The 14,472-nt window shown below is 46.0% G+C and overlaps 5 protein-coding genes across 5 annotated transcripts; 3 read left to right on the top strand and 2 right to left on the bottom strand.

Annotated features, from left to right (window-relative positions):
• The first annotated feature begins 396 nt into the window (after positions 1-396).
• On the top strand, positions 397-2,170 carry C8R40DRAFT_508278 (uncharacterized protein). Its single transcript, XM_046235283.1, has 4 exons — positions 397-557; positions 616-722; positions 785-1,181; positions 1,236-2,170. The coding sequence occupies exons 1-4, from the start codon at positions 522-524 to the stop codon at positions 2,085-2,087; spliced, it is 1,392 nt and encodes a 463-aa protein (XP_046083261.1). The 5' UTR covers positions 397-521; the 3' UTR covers positions 2,088-2,170.
• Positions 2,171-5,142: 2,972 nt separating this feature from the next.
• C8R40DRAFT_1053166 (hydrophobin 2) lies at positions 5,143-5,599 on the bottom strand (the record flags this gene model as incomplete). The annotated part of the gene is made up of 3 exons (XM_046224821.1): positions 5,143-5,183; positions 5,256-5,293; positions 5,349-5,599. The coding sequence occupies 3 exons, from the start codon at positions 5,597-5,599 to the stop codon at positions 5,143-5,145; spliced, it is 330 nt and encodes a 109-aa protein (XP_046083260.1).
• Positions 5,600-7,024: 1,425 nt separating this feature from the next.
• On the bottom strand, positions 7,025-7,450 carry C8R40DRAFT_1173898 (fungal hydrophobin; the record flags this gene model as incomplete). The annotated part of the gene is made up of 3 exons (XM_046232088.1): positions 7,025-7,042; positions 7,099-7,136; positions 7,195-7,450. The coding sequence occupies 3 exons, from the start codon at positions 7,448-7,450 to the stop codon at positions 7,025-7,027; spliced, it is 312 nt and encodes a 103-aa protein (XP_046083259.1).
• A 2,326-nt stretch (positions 7,451-9,776) lies between these two features.
• C8R40DRAFT_507442 (RNA ligase) lies at positions 9,777-12,634 on the top strand. Its single transcript, XM_046235280.1, has 5 exons — positions 9,777-10,174; positions 10,228-10,488; positions 10,542-11,289; positions 11,343-11,490; positions 11,552-12,634. Exons 1-5 carry the CDS (start codon positions 9,860-9,862, stop codon positions 12,531-12,533), a joined length of 2,454 nt encoding a protein of 817 aa, XP_046083258.1. The 5' UTR covers positions 9,777-9,859; the 3' UTR covers positions 12,534-12,634.
• Positions 12,635-14,001: 1,367 nt separating this feature from the next.
• Positions 14,002-14,428, top strand: C8R40DRAFT_1053213 (hydrophobin 2; the record flags this gene model as incomplete). The annotated part of the gene is made up of 3 exons (XM_046224828.1): positions 14,002-14,252; positions 14,303-14,340; positions 14,388-14,428. The coding sequence occupies 3 exons, from the start codon at positions 14,002-14,004 to the stop codon at positions 14,426-14,428; spliced, it is 330 nt and encodes a 109-aa protein (XP_046083257.1).
• Positions 14,429-14,472: the final 44 nt, after the last annotated feature.

Genomic DNA, 14,472 nt, shown 5'->3' with positions numbered 1-14,472 from the left:
AGAGTTATTGTCTGAAGATTAGTAGCTTCTATGCCAACACCACGCTATCGATCCCCTTGTTCCATGAAATATGACGGGGAGGCAACTCACTATGACTGCCGTTTCGCAAGATCCGTCGCAAGGTTTCTTGGAGCACAATGGACCTGTGAATCGATCACTCGTAAAGATAGCAGGACTAGGCCGGCCGTCGTTCTTTCATGGACTCCCTTACGCCCAAACGTCTTCAGAACGTCAAAGCTCGACTTGGAGAACTGTATACCTAGGACTTGATTTTAGGTCCGGGGAAGCTTTCTCCACAATGGAAGAAGGGATGACAGAGTCAACGCGACCACGTGAAAGCCCAGCTTGGACAGCTAAACCTCGACGAACAATGAGCACTCAGGGATCAAAAAAAATCTCCGCATAAGCGAGGCATCTCTCTCTTTATCTCAACCTTCATCTCAACCTTCATCTCACGACTTCTCTAACCGCTTAAACTCGATCTCCTTTTTTGCTTGAGTTCTCCTATCAGAATCAGTACGATGCTTGGATATTCAAGCATCCCCAGTAACACGAATGTGGGTGATTCTGCGTTTTCTACTTCACGATTCACTCAATGATTTTGGTGTCAATTAGTCTATGGGGCCTGAAGGTTCTTATCTCAACGGATTCTTCACTAATAGCCAGCAAACCTTCGGAAACTCGCTGGAGCTTCTTCAGCAAGGAAGCTACGGAAATGACAGGTACGTCTTCCCCTTTTACATCATCCACTCGTCGCTGAATGAAACTTCGATCACTCTCTTAGGAGAAATGCAGAGCATTCGCTCGTGATAAACCCTCAGTTATTGCAGCTTGATCCTCGGCCTTATCTTTCCTCGACCAATTTCAATCTGAATGGGCTCTTTCGACAACAGACAGCCCCTACAATGGCAGGACCTTCGAACCTTAATTATAATGAATTTACCTCCATGCATAGCGAGAATTCTATGACATCCCCCTTCTCGAATTACTCTCCCCCGCCTTCATGGACATATGCGCCGGCGGCATTTCCCAACAATTCTACAGCTGGACCTTTGAACGCTGGTCATGATAACCTCACCTTCACGCACGGAAACAATAATATCGGATCCCCCTTCTCCAGCTCTCTTCATTCGACATACTCGCCGATATTATACAACAATTTCCCAACGTCGCATCCGACAGTAGGCACTCAGTCTACCATATTCAACCCTTCTTCGATGAACTATTACCCTCAGCAAGCGGGATCCTCTTTACCTTTACCTTCGTTACCCTATGCTCTTGTCCCGGGCCCTGGAATTGGCCAGGGGCATGGGCCCTCCTCCTCCCGTACACGCCGTCTTTCGCGATCTTCGACACTCATTTCCGTTGAGGGGAGTGTTTTCCATTCGAATAACCCTCTCGTTCAGAATAGCACGATGACGAATAAAGTTGACTCCGGATCCGGCAATACAGGCAGTGACTACGGTAACCAGTCATCCGCCTCCTCCACCTCACCTACAGTCGATGCGCTGTCCCGCTCCGCATCAGGTAATCAAGATACCACCTTTACAGGTTCATCTATGGCACAACGCAGCAGCCGGACCGGCACTAGTCCCTCAAATAGCAGGAAAGCGCCTTATACCAAAGCCCGAGCTCCCAAACGTCCCAAGGGCACGCACGAGCCTGATTTTGTGGAAGTGCGAAAGCTCCGAACCGACCGAGTATGCAAATGGCTCTATACTTCCGGTTTTGAATGTCAACACGATTTTGGTCATGACGATAAAAAGTCTGTTTCCGCACATGCTATCGCCCACCGCGATGATTCTATACAGGAAGAGCAATCCTCCGGCAAAGCTCCGTCAAAGGGGAAATTTATTTGCAGATGGACTGGATGTGACTTGGAAGGTAAAGGCATGGCAGCGGATGCCTTTGCTAGACATTTCGTCCATCACCACTCGCCGATAAGGATCCTTTGTTTAAGATGTGGTCAAGCTTTGGCTAGGGCCGATTGCGAGAAACGACATAGGGCAGGTTGTTGTAAAAATAACATGATCAAAAAGCCTGAAATGATGGACCAGGTGTGGTTGGAATATGAGTTCGTTGCTTAGCATACCACAAGCTCATCCTCGTCGTTTCGTTTCTTTTTCTGTCACCATCCCAGGTTAAGTATACCCTCACTATTCGCGATACCCATAGCCCCTTCTCTGCAAGTTGCGATACACACTTCTGCGTTCCGATTGCCCGTTTCTTTCACTCTGTACAAGTATCCTCAACATGTACCTATCAAGTCGCCGAACCTATGTATTTTCGGGATTGAATATATCAGAAACTGTACTTAGTAACCTTTCAATTGTATATAGTTGCCATCTGATTTAAGGTATAGTCAAAGCGAGTGTTATCTATTACGAACTGTCACGTGCACCAGAGTGTCTTCACATTTTTATGAAAGAATCAACTCACAAAAAGTTCGAATAAACTTTCGCAAATACCTGTTTCACGACCAGGAAAATGAGGAGGTGTTGACCTTCATGCATTTGCGAACACAGTAGGCGCAGGAGCTTCTGGTGGTCGCGGCCGTGGAGGAGGAGGCGCTGGAAATAACAGTGGTTCACGTCGTGGCGGAAATGGCCGTGGTAGAGGAGGACGCTCTCAAGCTCCTCCTCAACCAAGGACGTTCAAGACTGCTATAGCCGATTATTCCAGCGTCCACTCCCGGAGCTCCTATCAATCAAACTCAATGCAATGGGATCAAAGCAGATTGGATGCTCTAGGGATCGATTGTGTCAAATTTGGCAGGGAATTCAGTATCGATGAGTGCGTGTAACATATCATTTAACATACAAATATCATATTTACTTTTGCTCACCTTTTGTGTGCGACAGTGCTGTCCTTGGCATTTTGACTACTCGACCAACGCTCTGTGCTCGGCTCAATACTTTCATCGCAGGAGAAGCAGACACTGGCTCAGGATCTTACGTTTCCGAGTAAGCATTCAATCAATTCATTCGCAATTGCCCTAATTGCCCTAAGATAAAGCTTATGTCTTTGGACTCGCACACGCAACTAGGTAAAGATGCTTTACTTGCAATTGCGGAGTCTTGTCCCAAACTGGAGGCGCTGCGAATCACTGGTCATGATAGCGTGTAGGCGCTTGTCAGCTCTTTTCATTCAGCATTTAACCTTTACTCTCCTTCCTGAGCACCGGGAAAATGTGAGTGCAGCGTTTATTGCTCCTTTTGTCTGAGGTTACTCACGATGTCTCTTACTCGGGTCATACAGTGACCATCGCGCTCTCGCTGCCCTCCTCGCAACCTCTTGCGAATCCAATCCAGACCTCGCTAAGAATCTACGAGATCTCAATTTGACTGACCAGCATATCTCGCATGATAATGAGAAGGCGATTAAGAAGCTGCAGAAGGTGTGTCTTTGTTTACCGTGTTTTTTATGACGTCTTTGCTCGCCTGTCCGGCTGTGTCTGATACCTTTGATTAGGCTCACAAATCTCTCATCATACGCACCGGCGAGACAAAGGGGGACCATGCATGGGAGTGGAATGTCGACGTAGGCCCGGACGTGGTGTATGTGAAAGGGAAGATGGAATTCTTCAAGCCTGAAACGTATTCTTATTATCGACTATTAACTTTTGGAGATGGGAAAACATAAGGATGAAGTAGGAACCTCGACGTCGTACAGACAGTTTGGTGTCTTTATTCAAATATGTGATAACTCGCCAGATCTACTCATGAATAGAGCTATCGACCTTTGTCATGCATCACGGTCTACAATCACTATGTATGGTCAAGAGCATGTAACGGAAATAAAGAAAATTCCTCCTGTTGTTCCTACAGATGCCAGCAAAAAAGCGGCGCAAACCGTTGTGGGGGTAAGTAACTGCCATTTTCACCGTCAGAAAATTTTGACCGAAATTCAGGAACCTGCCCAACTCAGAAGTATTTTTGAATAACCAAAGCATTAGTGACTTCAGCTTGGAACGAACTAGTATTACCTCCTTCTCTCTCGGATAAGACAATGCTCGTCTAAATTGGCCCGCGAAACTGGCGGAAAAGTCACGCCGTTACGAGACTTGACAGGATTGCACTTCTCGTCAAAACTGGCCCGCGAGACTGGCGGAAGAGTCATGCCGCCAGAAGACTTGACAGGATCGGTCGAACTCTAGGAAGCAAAAATCTTGAAAGAAGAATTCTTGGACCTCAAAGTCAGTAGGAGAGAGTAGGAGTCAATGGTCAGCACCGGTCAGTCTTCTGACAATTCCTGACATCGACAATACGCCACCGGATAACTCGATAAGATCAAGGAAACCTTATGCTATAAATGTAGCGTGGTTATGAATTGGCCATTTTTATTTCTATCGTAAGAATACACTCCTGACACTTTCAGTTGTCCATCCCCATCTCGCCCAGAGAAAGCTGTTAGCAAAAAGTCAAAAGATTGGGCCTGATGCGTATTGCTCCAGCACCCAGGTCCCACATACACGTCCAATAGGAATATTTTTCATGTTCAAGAGTGCCATGACGGTCATCCTGGAAAAGGGGCATAGTCGTCACATCTCGACAGAACATTTTTTTTCATATTGAAGGACCGTTGAAGGAAACCATTCCGGGAAACAAGGGTTTTGTAGAGCTCAATCAGCATATCCATAGACGGCCTGATAATGTTTCATCACGGGACTTCCATCTACAGCCTACATGTTGCAGGAAAGTTCCGGGATGATGCCACTGAGCAAGGCAAGGTAAGAAAAATGAGCAAGTACACTTTAGAATGCACAGCAGGGCCAAGGCCAATCGCTTAATCATAATAGTCCTTCAATCTGCAAGCATTTATGGATGGAAGAATCAACTCTTTTCCAGTTTTGTCCCAGCCTTGACTCTGAGCCTCTATACCAACTAGCGATTACGCTTTGCGGACTTAATGGCTATGGGTTTATAGATTGATCTCATCTAACTTACCCAAATTTGAGGGTTGATAATGAGGAGGCAGGAGGACTAGGCAGTCATAACAGAAAATCATTCAAATTTCATGCACACAATAACAAAGCAGTTAATCGATATATCCAAAGACAACAAATTTCGACCCAACCACACACTGCCAAGGAGTCGCAATCACAACCTGTGCCTCTTGTCGTTGTGATAAGTCAGGGAATAATCACAAGCTGACTGGGACGCATCCTATAGAGATGAGTCCACCTGAGCCAAAATAGAGAAGTAATTAGCACACAGAAATTGAGAAGATGTTTCTAAGATGGGGCAAATTCATACCGTGGCTGTTGTCATCGCAGCAGACAGCTTGAGCAGAACTTCACAAGCAAACAATCAACATTTGAAGCAAATAGGTAGTGCAAAATAGCTTACCAGCTGCCGCCTGAAGCGCCGATAACAGTGATAGGGCTGCAAGTAAGTCCGACGAGAGCATTCACATCTTGGAGAACAATTCCAAGACTATTGATGATCGTAGCCGCGCTGGCGCTACTGGCTGACTCTACAGTATTGCAACACTGGATAGCGCCGGTGGTACAGCTACTGGCTGGCTCATTGCGGGGAGCAGGCGTGGCGACCGCAAGAGTAGCGAGAGCGGCGGAAACAAAAACGAGTTTGAACTGCATGATGAGTCTATAGAAGTACTTGAAACAGTTGTTAGTTGTTCGAGTGAGGAAATCATTCTCGTTTCGAATGTTTTATACTTCTCCAGAGCTATTATAAAGCATAGAATCGGTGATGAATGATCATTGCGTAGGTCGTGAAAATTCCTCAATGACGACGTTTTGCTGTTGCAGCCGGGATAATCAACATTCCTTGAGAAGCTGTGGAGCCCTTGTGGAATGTGTTCACCTTGGATTTGAACATGCCATAGCTGGCGGGGGGTTATTTTAGTCGGACAACATAGTAGTCTCCGGTCATTCCGAGCTGCCAAGCAACTTGAATAGGGAAAATTTATGCTATGAAACACACATGAGATGTACATATTCATCGATAAGCACGATGATGCTCCAACTGACCTTCAAGCACTGTCTTCCTGGTTTGAATCCCCACGAAATGAATGTTCACCTCCTAATTCGACAACTTCCCAAGGTGGTGGACGATACGCATCGGAGCATGGACTGGCAATCCGGATTGAATGATTTGAAGAATATATATATATATGTGTGTGTACATGAGACAGACAGACATAGACATTGAACGGACCTCATGTCAAGGTGTCACCCAGTGTGATTGGATAGTATAGGATAGTGATATCGGACGGGCATCGGCATAACAGGCTTTTTTTCTTGTCCATTTTTGTACCGCAATCAAAGTAGTACTCCGAGTCAATCAAGGTCTCCAAAATGATTTCATGGACATTCAGCGTTACCCACCCGAAAGAAGCATACCCACTCTATGTAGTACACTCGATCTGAAAGCTGCAAAGAGGAGAGAACTCCGGTGCGTGTAAGGTATTTTCCGGTATTTTCACCTTTAGCCAAAGAGACAACTTCTGGCTTCCACATAATTGAGTGCGGATCGGTATTGATCATGTATATGAGCGCTTGAGGATAGGATAGATTAAGCGTCGGGGACCACCGATCACCAGCAGGAGGTACCATATGGCCCATGGGCGGGAAAGTTGATCAAATAGGAAGGAGAAAAGCAAAAAAGGAAGGTCGAAATTCCCACGATCGGTGCTCATAAGACTCATCCTCCTTGGCATTTCATTTTGGAGTCGTAAAATATAATTCAGCAGCTAGTGAGATTTTCATAATTTTCTCTGCTCTTGGTGTGAACATAATGTCATATACTTGTGGCCATCCACCGGTAGTGCCACTCGGGGACATGTTCGACCAGTACTTTTTCTGACATTGTACAATCAAATTGACAAAAACACCATCCATGAATATACCACTATATTAGACTGTCAAGCGTGGTGTAGGATGAGCCTCTTTATATCATGTACAAACAGATTTAACTGTTCTTTAACGATCTAGTGATACAAAGTTTCAAATACAGCAATGTGCGCTCAGGACAACATGGTCAAAGAGTAACAGGGGCGCATCCTATGGAGATGAGAGTGCCTGTTTGTGGCCGTCTGTGACTTACGGAAGATGAGAAGGTATAAATGGCTACACACCATGCCTGTTGTCTTCACAGCAGACTGTTTCTGCAGAACTATTTAGAAGAATCAGTCAAGTGTAAGCTAATTCCGTCACAATAAGAAAAATCCTACCAGCTGCTCCCGCCTGCCCCAATTCCGGTAATGGGATCGCATGCGAGACCGACAAGACAATGACCTGCAAGTCCTGCAGAACAATTTCAAGTGTGGAAAGGATTCCAGCAGCACTGGAGCTTTGGGCAGACTCGACGGTCTGGCAGCACCGAACAGGGCCAGTGGAGCAGCTACTAGCAGGCTCGGTGCGAAGAGTGGGGATGGCGGCCGCAAGGGAGGTGATGGTAACGGTGACGAAGGTTATTTTAAATCTCATGCTGAGCCTGGTGCGACGCGAAGTAGAAGCAACTGGACTAGGGAGGATCAGGTAACTAATGGGTGATCGAGTAAAGATTGGACTGTTCGTAGTAGGGGTTTTGTACCAACGTTTCCTTGAGCTAGGAAATATTAGAGACGAATACGAAACCGACTTCACCTAATACTGCAGTTGTATGCTCTATTTTTCACCACAAGTAATCAATTGCACCCCAAGGAGAAAGTAAAAGGCGTTTGCAAATGTCAAAGTGGAGCTCTGATTCAGGGAAATGGCAAGAGAAGTAGCGAGGTTTAAAAATGTCCCAGTTCGTCAAAAGCTTCTCGGAGGCAAGCCACGTATTCCAGCCATAAACTCGTGTCATGTCCCTAAGCTGTGCCTTATTGGAATATAAGCAAAGTCTGGATAAGGAAGCTAACATGACGGAGTAAGGTTCATGGCAGTAAGCAAAAAACTGGTGTATAAGGTAGCAATCACGTACTGCATACTATATGGTAAATACCTGAATAGAAATTCCGAAAATAGAGCATTTAGATCCTGATTCATGTGTGCTACCGTTAGATTGGACTAGAACTCTTGGACTGGAAGCATGCTGGTAAAACGGGGATGTACATACATCGATAATCATCTTGAGCGGGCTTCAAATGCAACGCGGAGCAAACGAGGACTTGAGGGTAAGCGGCCCAACCCCCCTTGCGCAGTCGGCGGAGGGGCAATTTTTTACTGCAGTATCCGAATGGAGAAAGCTATCCTTGTCGATTTTGAGTATACGTTAATGACTTCACCTCTGTGGGATGAAGCTTGTAAATAAAGGATCGGTGTGTGTTAACAACACTGACAGGCGGGAACCTTTTTATGATCTCACAAGTAGTGCGGGCGGGCACCAAGTTTTAACCCGATGAGTTTTTCTGGCGTATGTAGCCAAATCGTTAGTCCTACATAAACCTACCTAAACCAAGCATGACGTACGTCCATGCTCGGAATTTCGAGTTAATGCACGCCAACCCGCACGTATAGATCGTGTGTCAGGCGGGATTTCAACTGAGATAACCGATTGCAACCTGATTGAAGAAGATGGAGGTCACTACATAGGTTTGAAAAATATTGCATCAACCGAAAACTTTGCTCCGGCGCTCTATTCCAGATCATCTACAGTCTTGTCAGGGCATTGTAGGATGTCCTGGAGCACAAAACAAATGATTTCGCGGTATGTCAGTTTGAAAGTGATAGTAGTGAAGATTGCCATTGTCATGCTCTACAGCACTCAAGGCGTTCTCAAAAGTGGACTTCGATGTAATGGAAATACCCAGTGTCGTATCGAATGACGGTAGAAATCTTTTTGCAAAGCAGCGAACCTGCAGCGAACGCATGCATAAGAAAGCAGCCAGGGTGCCCACGGAGACGGACTTCGGACGAAGTAGACCGATTCTTCAGTGCGCCTGTGATTCGTTTGATCTTCCTCATTCTGTTTTTCCAGTGCCGTCACAATATGTTGAAGGATTGATCACAGACTGACAATGACAATCGGGCTTTGAGCAGCTGCTAACGTGATAAACAAACAGTAAGAGACAGAAAGTTGGAGGTACCAACACATAATGAACATACCTCGGGTGTCTCGAATGAGGTTCCTAATCAAAATCTTTCTCTAGCAAGCATGTGACCTTATTTAGGAAAGTCGCAAAAGGGGAAAAGCTCCGTTTCTAGAGCATTCCTATTTTCAAAAGAGGTCTGTCATGGAATAATCTAGAATATCAAAAAGGGGAGCTTCTAAAGAATCGAGGACGAGAAGTAAAATGAAGTAAGACCGAGGACTGCTTGAAAGAGTCCCAAGAAGATCCAGGAACTGCAGGAACGAGGAAAGTAATACGGATAATTCGGTATGTCGTTGAATTACGATGTGCTACAAGCGTGTGTGTGGATACCTGAACGCATTCCTTCAGATTCCTTCCGTCCTTGAGGCATTAATGGATCGGTTTCTTTGGAGCTGTTTTTTCGTAATCCAATCGTTGGCTTGAAATGTTTTATGACGGCAATCTGCCCTGGTGGAGTAGAAGTGCAATTGAGAACGACGACGAGAGAGAAGCTGGTAGAGGTTCCTGTCAGAAAGAAGAATGCCGTGATACAAGCGCCCTTCAAGCGCCCATTAGCCCGACACTGCCAACTTGCCGCCAGCGACCAGCACACAATCTTTTCTAGGATACCGCTTGATCAAGAGGGAAAGAACGGTGAGTCGCTTTTCACTGGCTATATATGGACATGACTCACAACCCGGAAGGCTAATACCGCAACGCGTCAATTCGAATCAAAATTTTGAATTTAACACGCCTATGCAGGGGAGGCTTTCGCCTTTCCCTTGTGAACAGTGTCGTCGCCTCGAACTCGACTCGACAGCTCTCCGTCACCTATAACAGAATGTCAAAACAACTTGGAATGCCTCATCCCGCCACAAAAAGCGAAGACTCTGATCTAATTGATGCTCTCTTGAAACTATCCAGCAAGAATCCTAAATTGGTAAAGTCGACTGTGTATGATGCACCTGCAGATTCAACCCTCGGGGTGAGGAGCTGGAAAATGAACGAGTACAAGTACTATGATGTTCCGTCGCCGTTCCCCACCCTCGCAAGAGGTCTATTTACTGTGCAGGTTGGAAGAGATCCAAATTCTCATCGGATTGTAATCAGAGGTTACGACAAATTTTTCAATATTGGAGAGGTCCCTTGGACTACGGTGTGCTGCTCTTGATCTGTGTTTCTCTCTTGCAACATTAATCGTATTCCTAGTGGTCTTCTTTGAAAATGCATACCGCTGCTCCTTACACACTTTCGCTAAAGTCGAATGGCTGCATCATCTTCATTGGCGCCCTGACTCCAGAAAAACTAGTCATCACATCCAAACATTCTCTGGGGCCTATTGGGCAATCGGAGAAAAGCCACGCTGAAGCTGGAGAAGGATGGCTGAAAAGGTATCTCGAAGAGAAAGGAAGGACAGAAGCAGAACTGGCCAAGACTTTATGGGACAACAACTGGACAGCAATAGCAGAAGTGCGTATGACTATGCGATGCTGTAAGATTGACGCTGATCCTTCGGGTAATAGCTTTGCGACGATTCGTTCGAGGAACACGTCTTGGGTTATCCACCACATCTTACCGGTCTTCATCTTCACGGACTCAATACCTGTACCAAGGAGTTCAGCACTCTCCCGCACTCCACCGTCGACGAATTCGCCTCTGAATGGGGTTTCATCAAGACTGAATCTATCGTGTTCAATTCTATCGAGGAAGTTCAAAAGTTCACTGATGAGGTCAGCAAAACCCAGCATTGGAATGGCCAAGCCGTAGAAGGTTTCGTTGTCAGAACGCATGTCACTACCCCTCCGTCAGGAAACGAGAACGATCGGGGAAAGACTCCTTACGCGCCTGGGTCCACCTTCTTCTTCAAGGTCAAATTTGATGAGCCATATCTCATGTATCGTGACTGGCGCGAGGTCACCAAGACGATCCTGTCCGCGCACAAAAAGGGTGCGCGTGTAGCCAAAACGTTAGAGAATACTGTTCCTCGCAATAAAATGAAGCGTCCAGAGACCCGCGTTTACGTACGTTGGGTCATAGGAGAAATTTTACGCGATCCTTCTCTTTTCAAGGAGTATACAAAAGGGAAAGGGATTATTGCTACTAGAGAGAGGTTCCTACAGTGGCTGGAGGCTGAAAAGGGGAAGAAGGGAATAAGATCCGACGGGGGTAGATTAGATGCAGAAGACCTTGGGAGTGAGACTGAACAAAAAGGTCAAATGAAACCAGAGTTCGGGAAGACCGTAATAGTCCCTATTGCCATTCCCGGCTGTGGTGAGTTAGATGTAATCCGACACGCTGTATTGTCTGACGAGCGTTGGCTACAGGTAAAACCACTGTTGCAGTCGCTCTCACCCATATTTTCGGTTTTGGACATACGCAAAGTGATGATGTGCACGTTAAGAAATCCGCGCCCGTCTTTCTCAAGAACGTTCAAAACCTTCTAAAAAGCCACGACGTAGTGATCGCAGACAAGTAAGTACGTTTCCCCATTTTATCTCTTGTTCATCCTATCTACATTGACCTTGGCGAACAGGAATAACCATCTCCGGCAACACCGTACCCAATTACGAGAACTTACGCAAAAAATGATACCCCCTGTTCGACTCCTCGCCCTCAATTGGTCTCTCGCGTCATACCCACAAAGTACTGTGCATCGAATTTGTGGTGATCGTGTCCTCGTTCGAGGGGAGAACCACCAGACCCTCAGAGCCGATGCATCCAAGTTTCGCGCCCACGAAGATGTCATATGGATGTTCATCACGCAGACTGAGGAGCTTGCTCCTGCAGAGGTAGATGCCATAATTGACATGGACCTCGAGGAAGATTTTGTCTCTGCCGTCAACCGTGCTGTCGACGGGATCTGCAAGGAGCTGGATCTGCCTAGACCCACTCCAGAAAATATTGCGAAGGGTATTGAGAAGGCCACTGGATATAGGCCTGCTACGAAAAAAGCGGACGAAGAGTCAAAGCAAAAGCCAAAAGAGAAGGAACCGAGATATTTTGGCATCGTTCCTGAGATCCATCTCGAACAGGTTTTAACGAAGGTGCTTGGTGAAAATCCTACAACATATACTATGTGGATGCATTTGAAGAAAAACCAACGAATTACCCAACGGCCACACATTACAGTCATTCACAAGAAAAGTCTTCCCGGAGAAATCGAACTTTGGGAACGATGTATCGATCTACATTCGTCCAAAAATCCACCAATGTTCGAGTTCAAGTTGAAAAATATCATATGGAATGACAGAGTCATGGCCGTCGTCGTTGACGATCTAAAGGTTCTTCCGGGGTCTGATTCAGAGCAAAAAGGGGTAGAGTTCATCGGTAAACTATCTGAAGAGATCAGAACTAGGCTACACATAACAGTTGGGACGAAAAATCATAACATTCAAACTGTTGAGGCGAAGGCGCTTGTAGAGGAATGGAGGCAGGGGAACACCGGTGGGGTGCAAACTATGGAATTTTCTGAGGACGTTCTGGTCCAGGGCAGGATCAAGGGTTTGACAGGGTAGTCGGTAGATGAGTAGTTTGTACCTCAATCCACACAATGATACGCTTCCACTCATCTGTGAATTTAAATCTTTGGAGTTCCGCTGCAGATTCAGTTATAGATTCCCTTTCGTAAAAGTCATTGGTTGCGTGGATATCTCACTTTCTCTGCCTCGAGGCTGAAAATCTTTCTATACCAGAATACTTGGACGCAACATGAATCAATCCCGAGCCTTCATCGGAATCGGGTCACTTTCCTAGCACTCTCACTCTCCGGCTCAATCTCACCGCATCTACCACGCGGTCCTCTCTCTTTTTTTAAAGACACCACTGGATGTGTCTTTCGAGTTCTACCTAATTCCACGGGTCGAATTTCCACAACCGTCCAAATCGAAGGTTTCGATATATACATGAGCTCGTGATCGTTTCATCTATACTTGTCATTCTACAACGAAAACTTCTGATTTAATAGGATTTAGTCCGCACGCCTTCACATATTTTGATAGTGAATACTTCGACCGTCAATCAAGCTGTGGACAATCACACGGGTACAGTGCTTTGCGAAAAGATTTGCTTGTATGGATTTTTTACCAAGTGTTTATTGCTGTTTATTCGTCCAATATATTTTGGGCCGAGGCTCTCTTCGAGGACCACCGGGGCCGTCGGGCTTCGAAAAGCTATCGCTGAAATCCTTTTTGGGGCAAAATATATTGGACAAATAAAGAAACACAAATAGATGGGAAAAAGTCGAGCAAGCAAAGAATTACGCAAAGCACTGTACGATTTTCCAACCTTCATACAGTTTGCTTGAATAACGAACTCACAACATGATCATCAGCCTCCATCAGCTCATAACATTCTATTCATCCCGTTATTCTGTTGTCAGTCAAGCCCTGGGTCGTAGAAGTCTATTAGGATTTTGTACAACATGATCTGCGCGAAATATGTCCTTTACTACAATCGGACGAGATATGAATTCGCGGACAGTTTATTCTGGTAGGTCATACGTGACAAGTCTCAGTCTGTCCGGATCTATGAATCACATTACTCTTCTTGGCTCGAATACACGGCATGGGGTAAAATTTCATATCTTCCGAATTCGAAGGTTTAATTTTTTTCCCTCGAGAACCTTCGCTTATGGCATTGTCGAGTTCCCATGTTGACCAACAACGAGTCATTCTTTTTATTTGCACTCCCGCGCACATTTCGACATATCCTCCTTCAGGACTGGCAGACGATCTTCCTGGCAACAACATGCGATCTTTCTACTCCACAAATCATCCTGTTGGCTCCACTCTCGACAGCTTGCAACACAATTCCGGAAAAGGAACAGAGGCATAGATATGTTTACATGGCTTATGGCTCGTCATTGAGGTAAGCCTCAGGCGTACTGTACAGCCTGCGTTGAGAGGTATAAAAGCTCTGGAATTCGATAGATTTTCTTCACTCGAACAGCAAGTAATCGTCGTTCAAGTACTCTCTATATCCAACATGCAGTTTAAACTCGCTTTTGTCTCCGCCGCTCTCGCTACCCTTGCGGTCGCCACGCCTGCTCCTCGCAACGAGCCCGCCAGTAGTTGCAGTACTGGCCCTGTCCAGTGCTGCGATAGCACCGAGTCTGCCAGCAGTTCCAGTGCTGCTGCGGTTCTTGGGCTCCTTGGCATTGTCCTCCAAGATTTGAACGTCCTCGTCGGTCTTACATGCAGCCCGATCACTGTCATTGGCGCTTCTGGCAGCAGTTGGTAAGCTTTTGTGTTTCCGCATGCTGGTAATTTTCTCAAGATGTATATAGCTCTGCGCAGGCGGTCTGCTGTGACGACAATAGCCATGGTATGATTATTCCAGGTCAAGCTTTCGATCCTAACGCTTTTCTGTAGGTGGACTCATCTCCATCGGTTGTGTTCCCGTTACTCTCTGAACACCTGGCATCTCGTGACGGCTCACATGCAGGCACGACTTCTA

The sequence above is a fragment of the Lentinula edodes genome, assembly GCF_021015755.1.
Source record: "Lentinula edodes strain Le(Bin) 0899 ss11 chromosome Unknown C8R40scaffold_33, whole genome shotgun sequence".
Lineage (NCBI taxonomy): Eukaryota > Fungi > Basidiomycota > Agaricomycetes > Agaricales > Omphalotaceae > Lentinula > Lentinula edodes.
This window is presented reverse-complemented; position numbering and strand designations above follow the sequence as displayed.

What these genes read in the sequence shown, in the direction of transcription:
- C8R40DRAFT_507442 (XM_046235280.1), top strand. Translation starts at nt 9,860, where the DNA reads ATGTCAAAACAACTTGGAATGCCTCATCCCGCCACAAAAAGCGAAGAC. An exon ending in TATTGCCATTCCCGGCTGTG is followed by an intron (nt 11,290 to 11,342) that starts GTGAGTTAGATG and finishes CGTTGGCTACAG; the next exon opens with GTAAAACCACTGTTGCAGTC. An exon ending in GACGTAGTGATCGCAGACAA is followed by an intron (nt 11,491 to 11,551) that starts GTAAGTACGTTT and finishes CTTGGCGAACAG; the next exon opens with GAATAACCATCTCCGGCAAC.
- C8R40DRAFT_508278 (XM_046235283.1), top strand. Translation starts at nt 522, where the DNA reads ATGCTTGGATATTCAAGCATCCCCAGTAACACGAAT. An exon ending in GCATCCCCAGTAACACGAAT is followed by an intron (nt 558 to 615) that starts GTGGGTGATTCT and finishes GGTGTCAATTAG; the next exon opens with TCTATGGGGCCTGAAGGTTC. An exon ending in TCCCAACGTCGCATCCGACA is followed by an intron (nt 1,182 to 1,235) that starts GTAGGCACTCAG and finishes TATTACCCTCAG; the next exon opens with CAAGCGGGATCCTCTTTACC.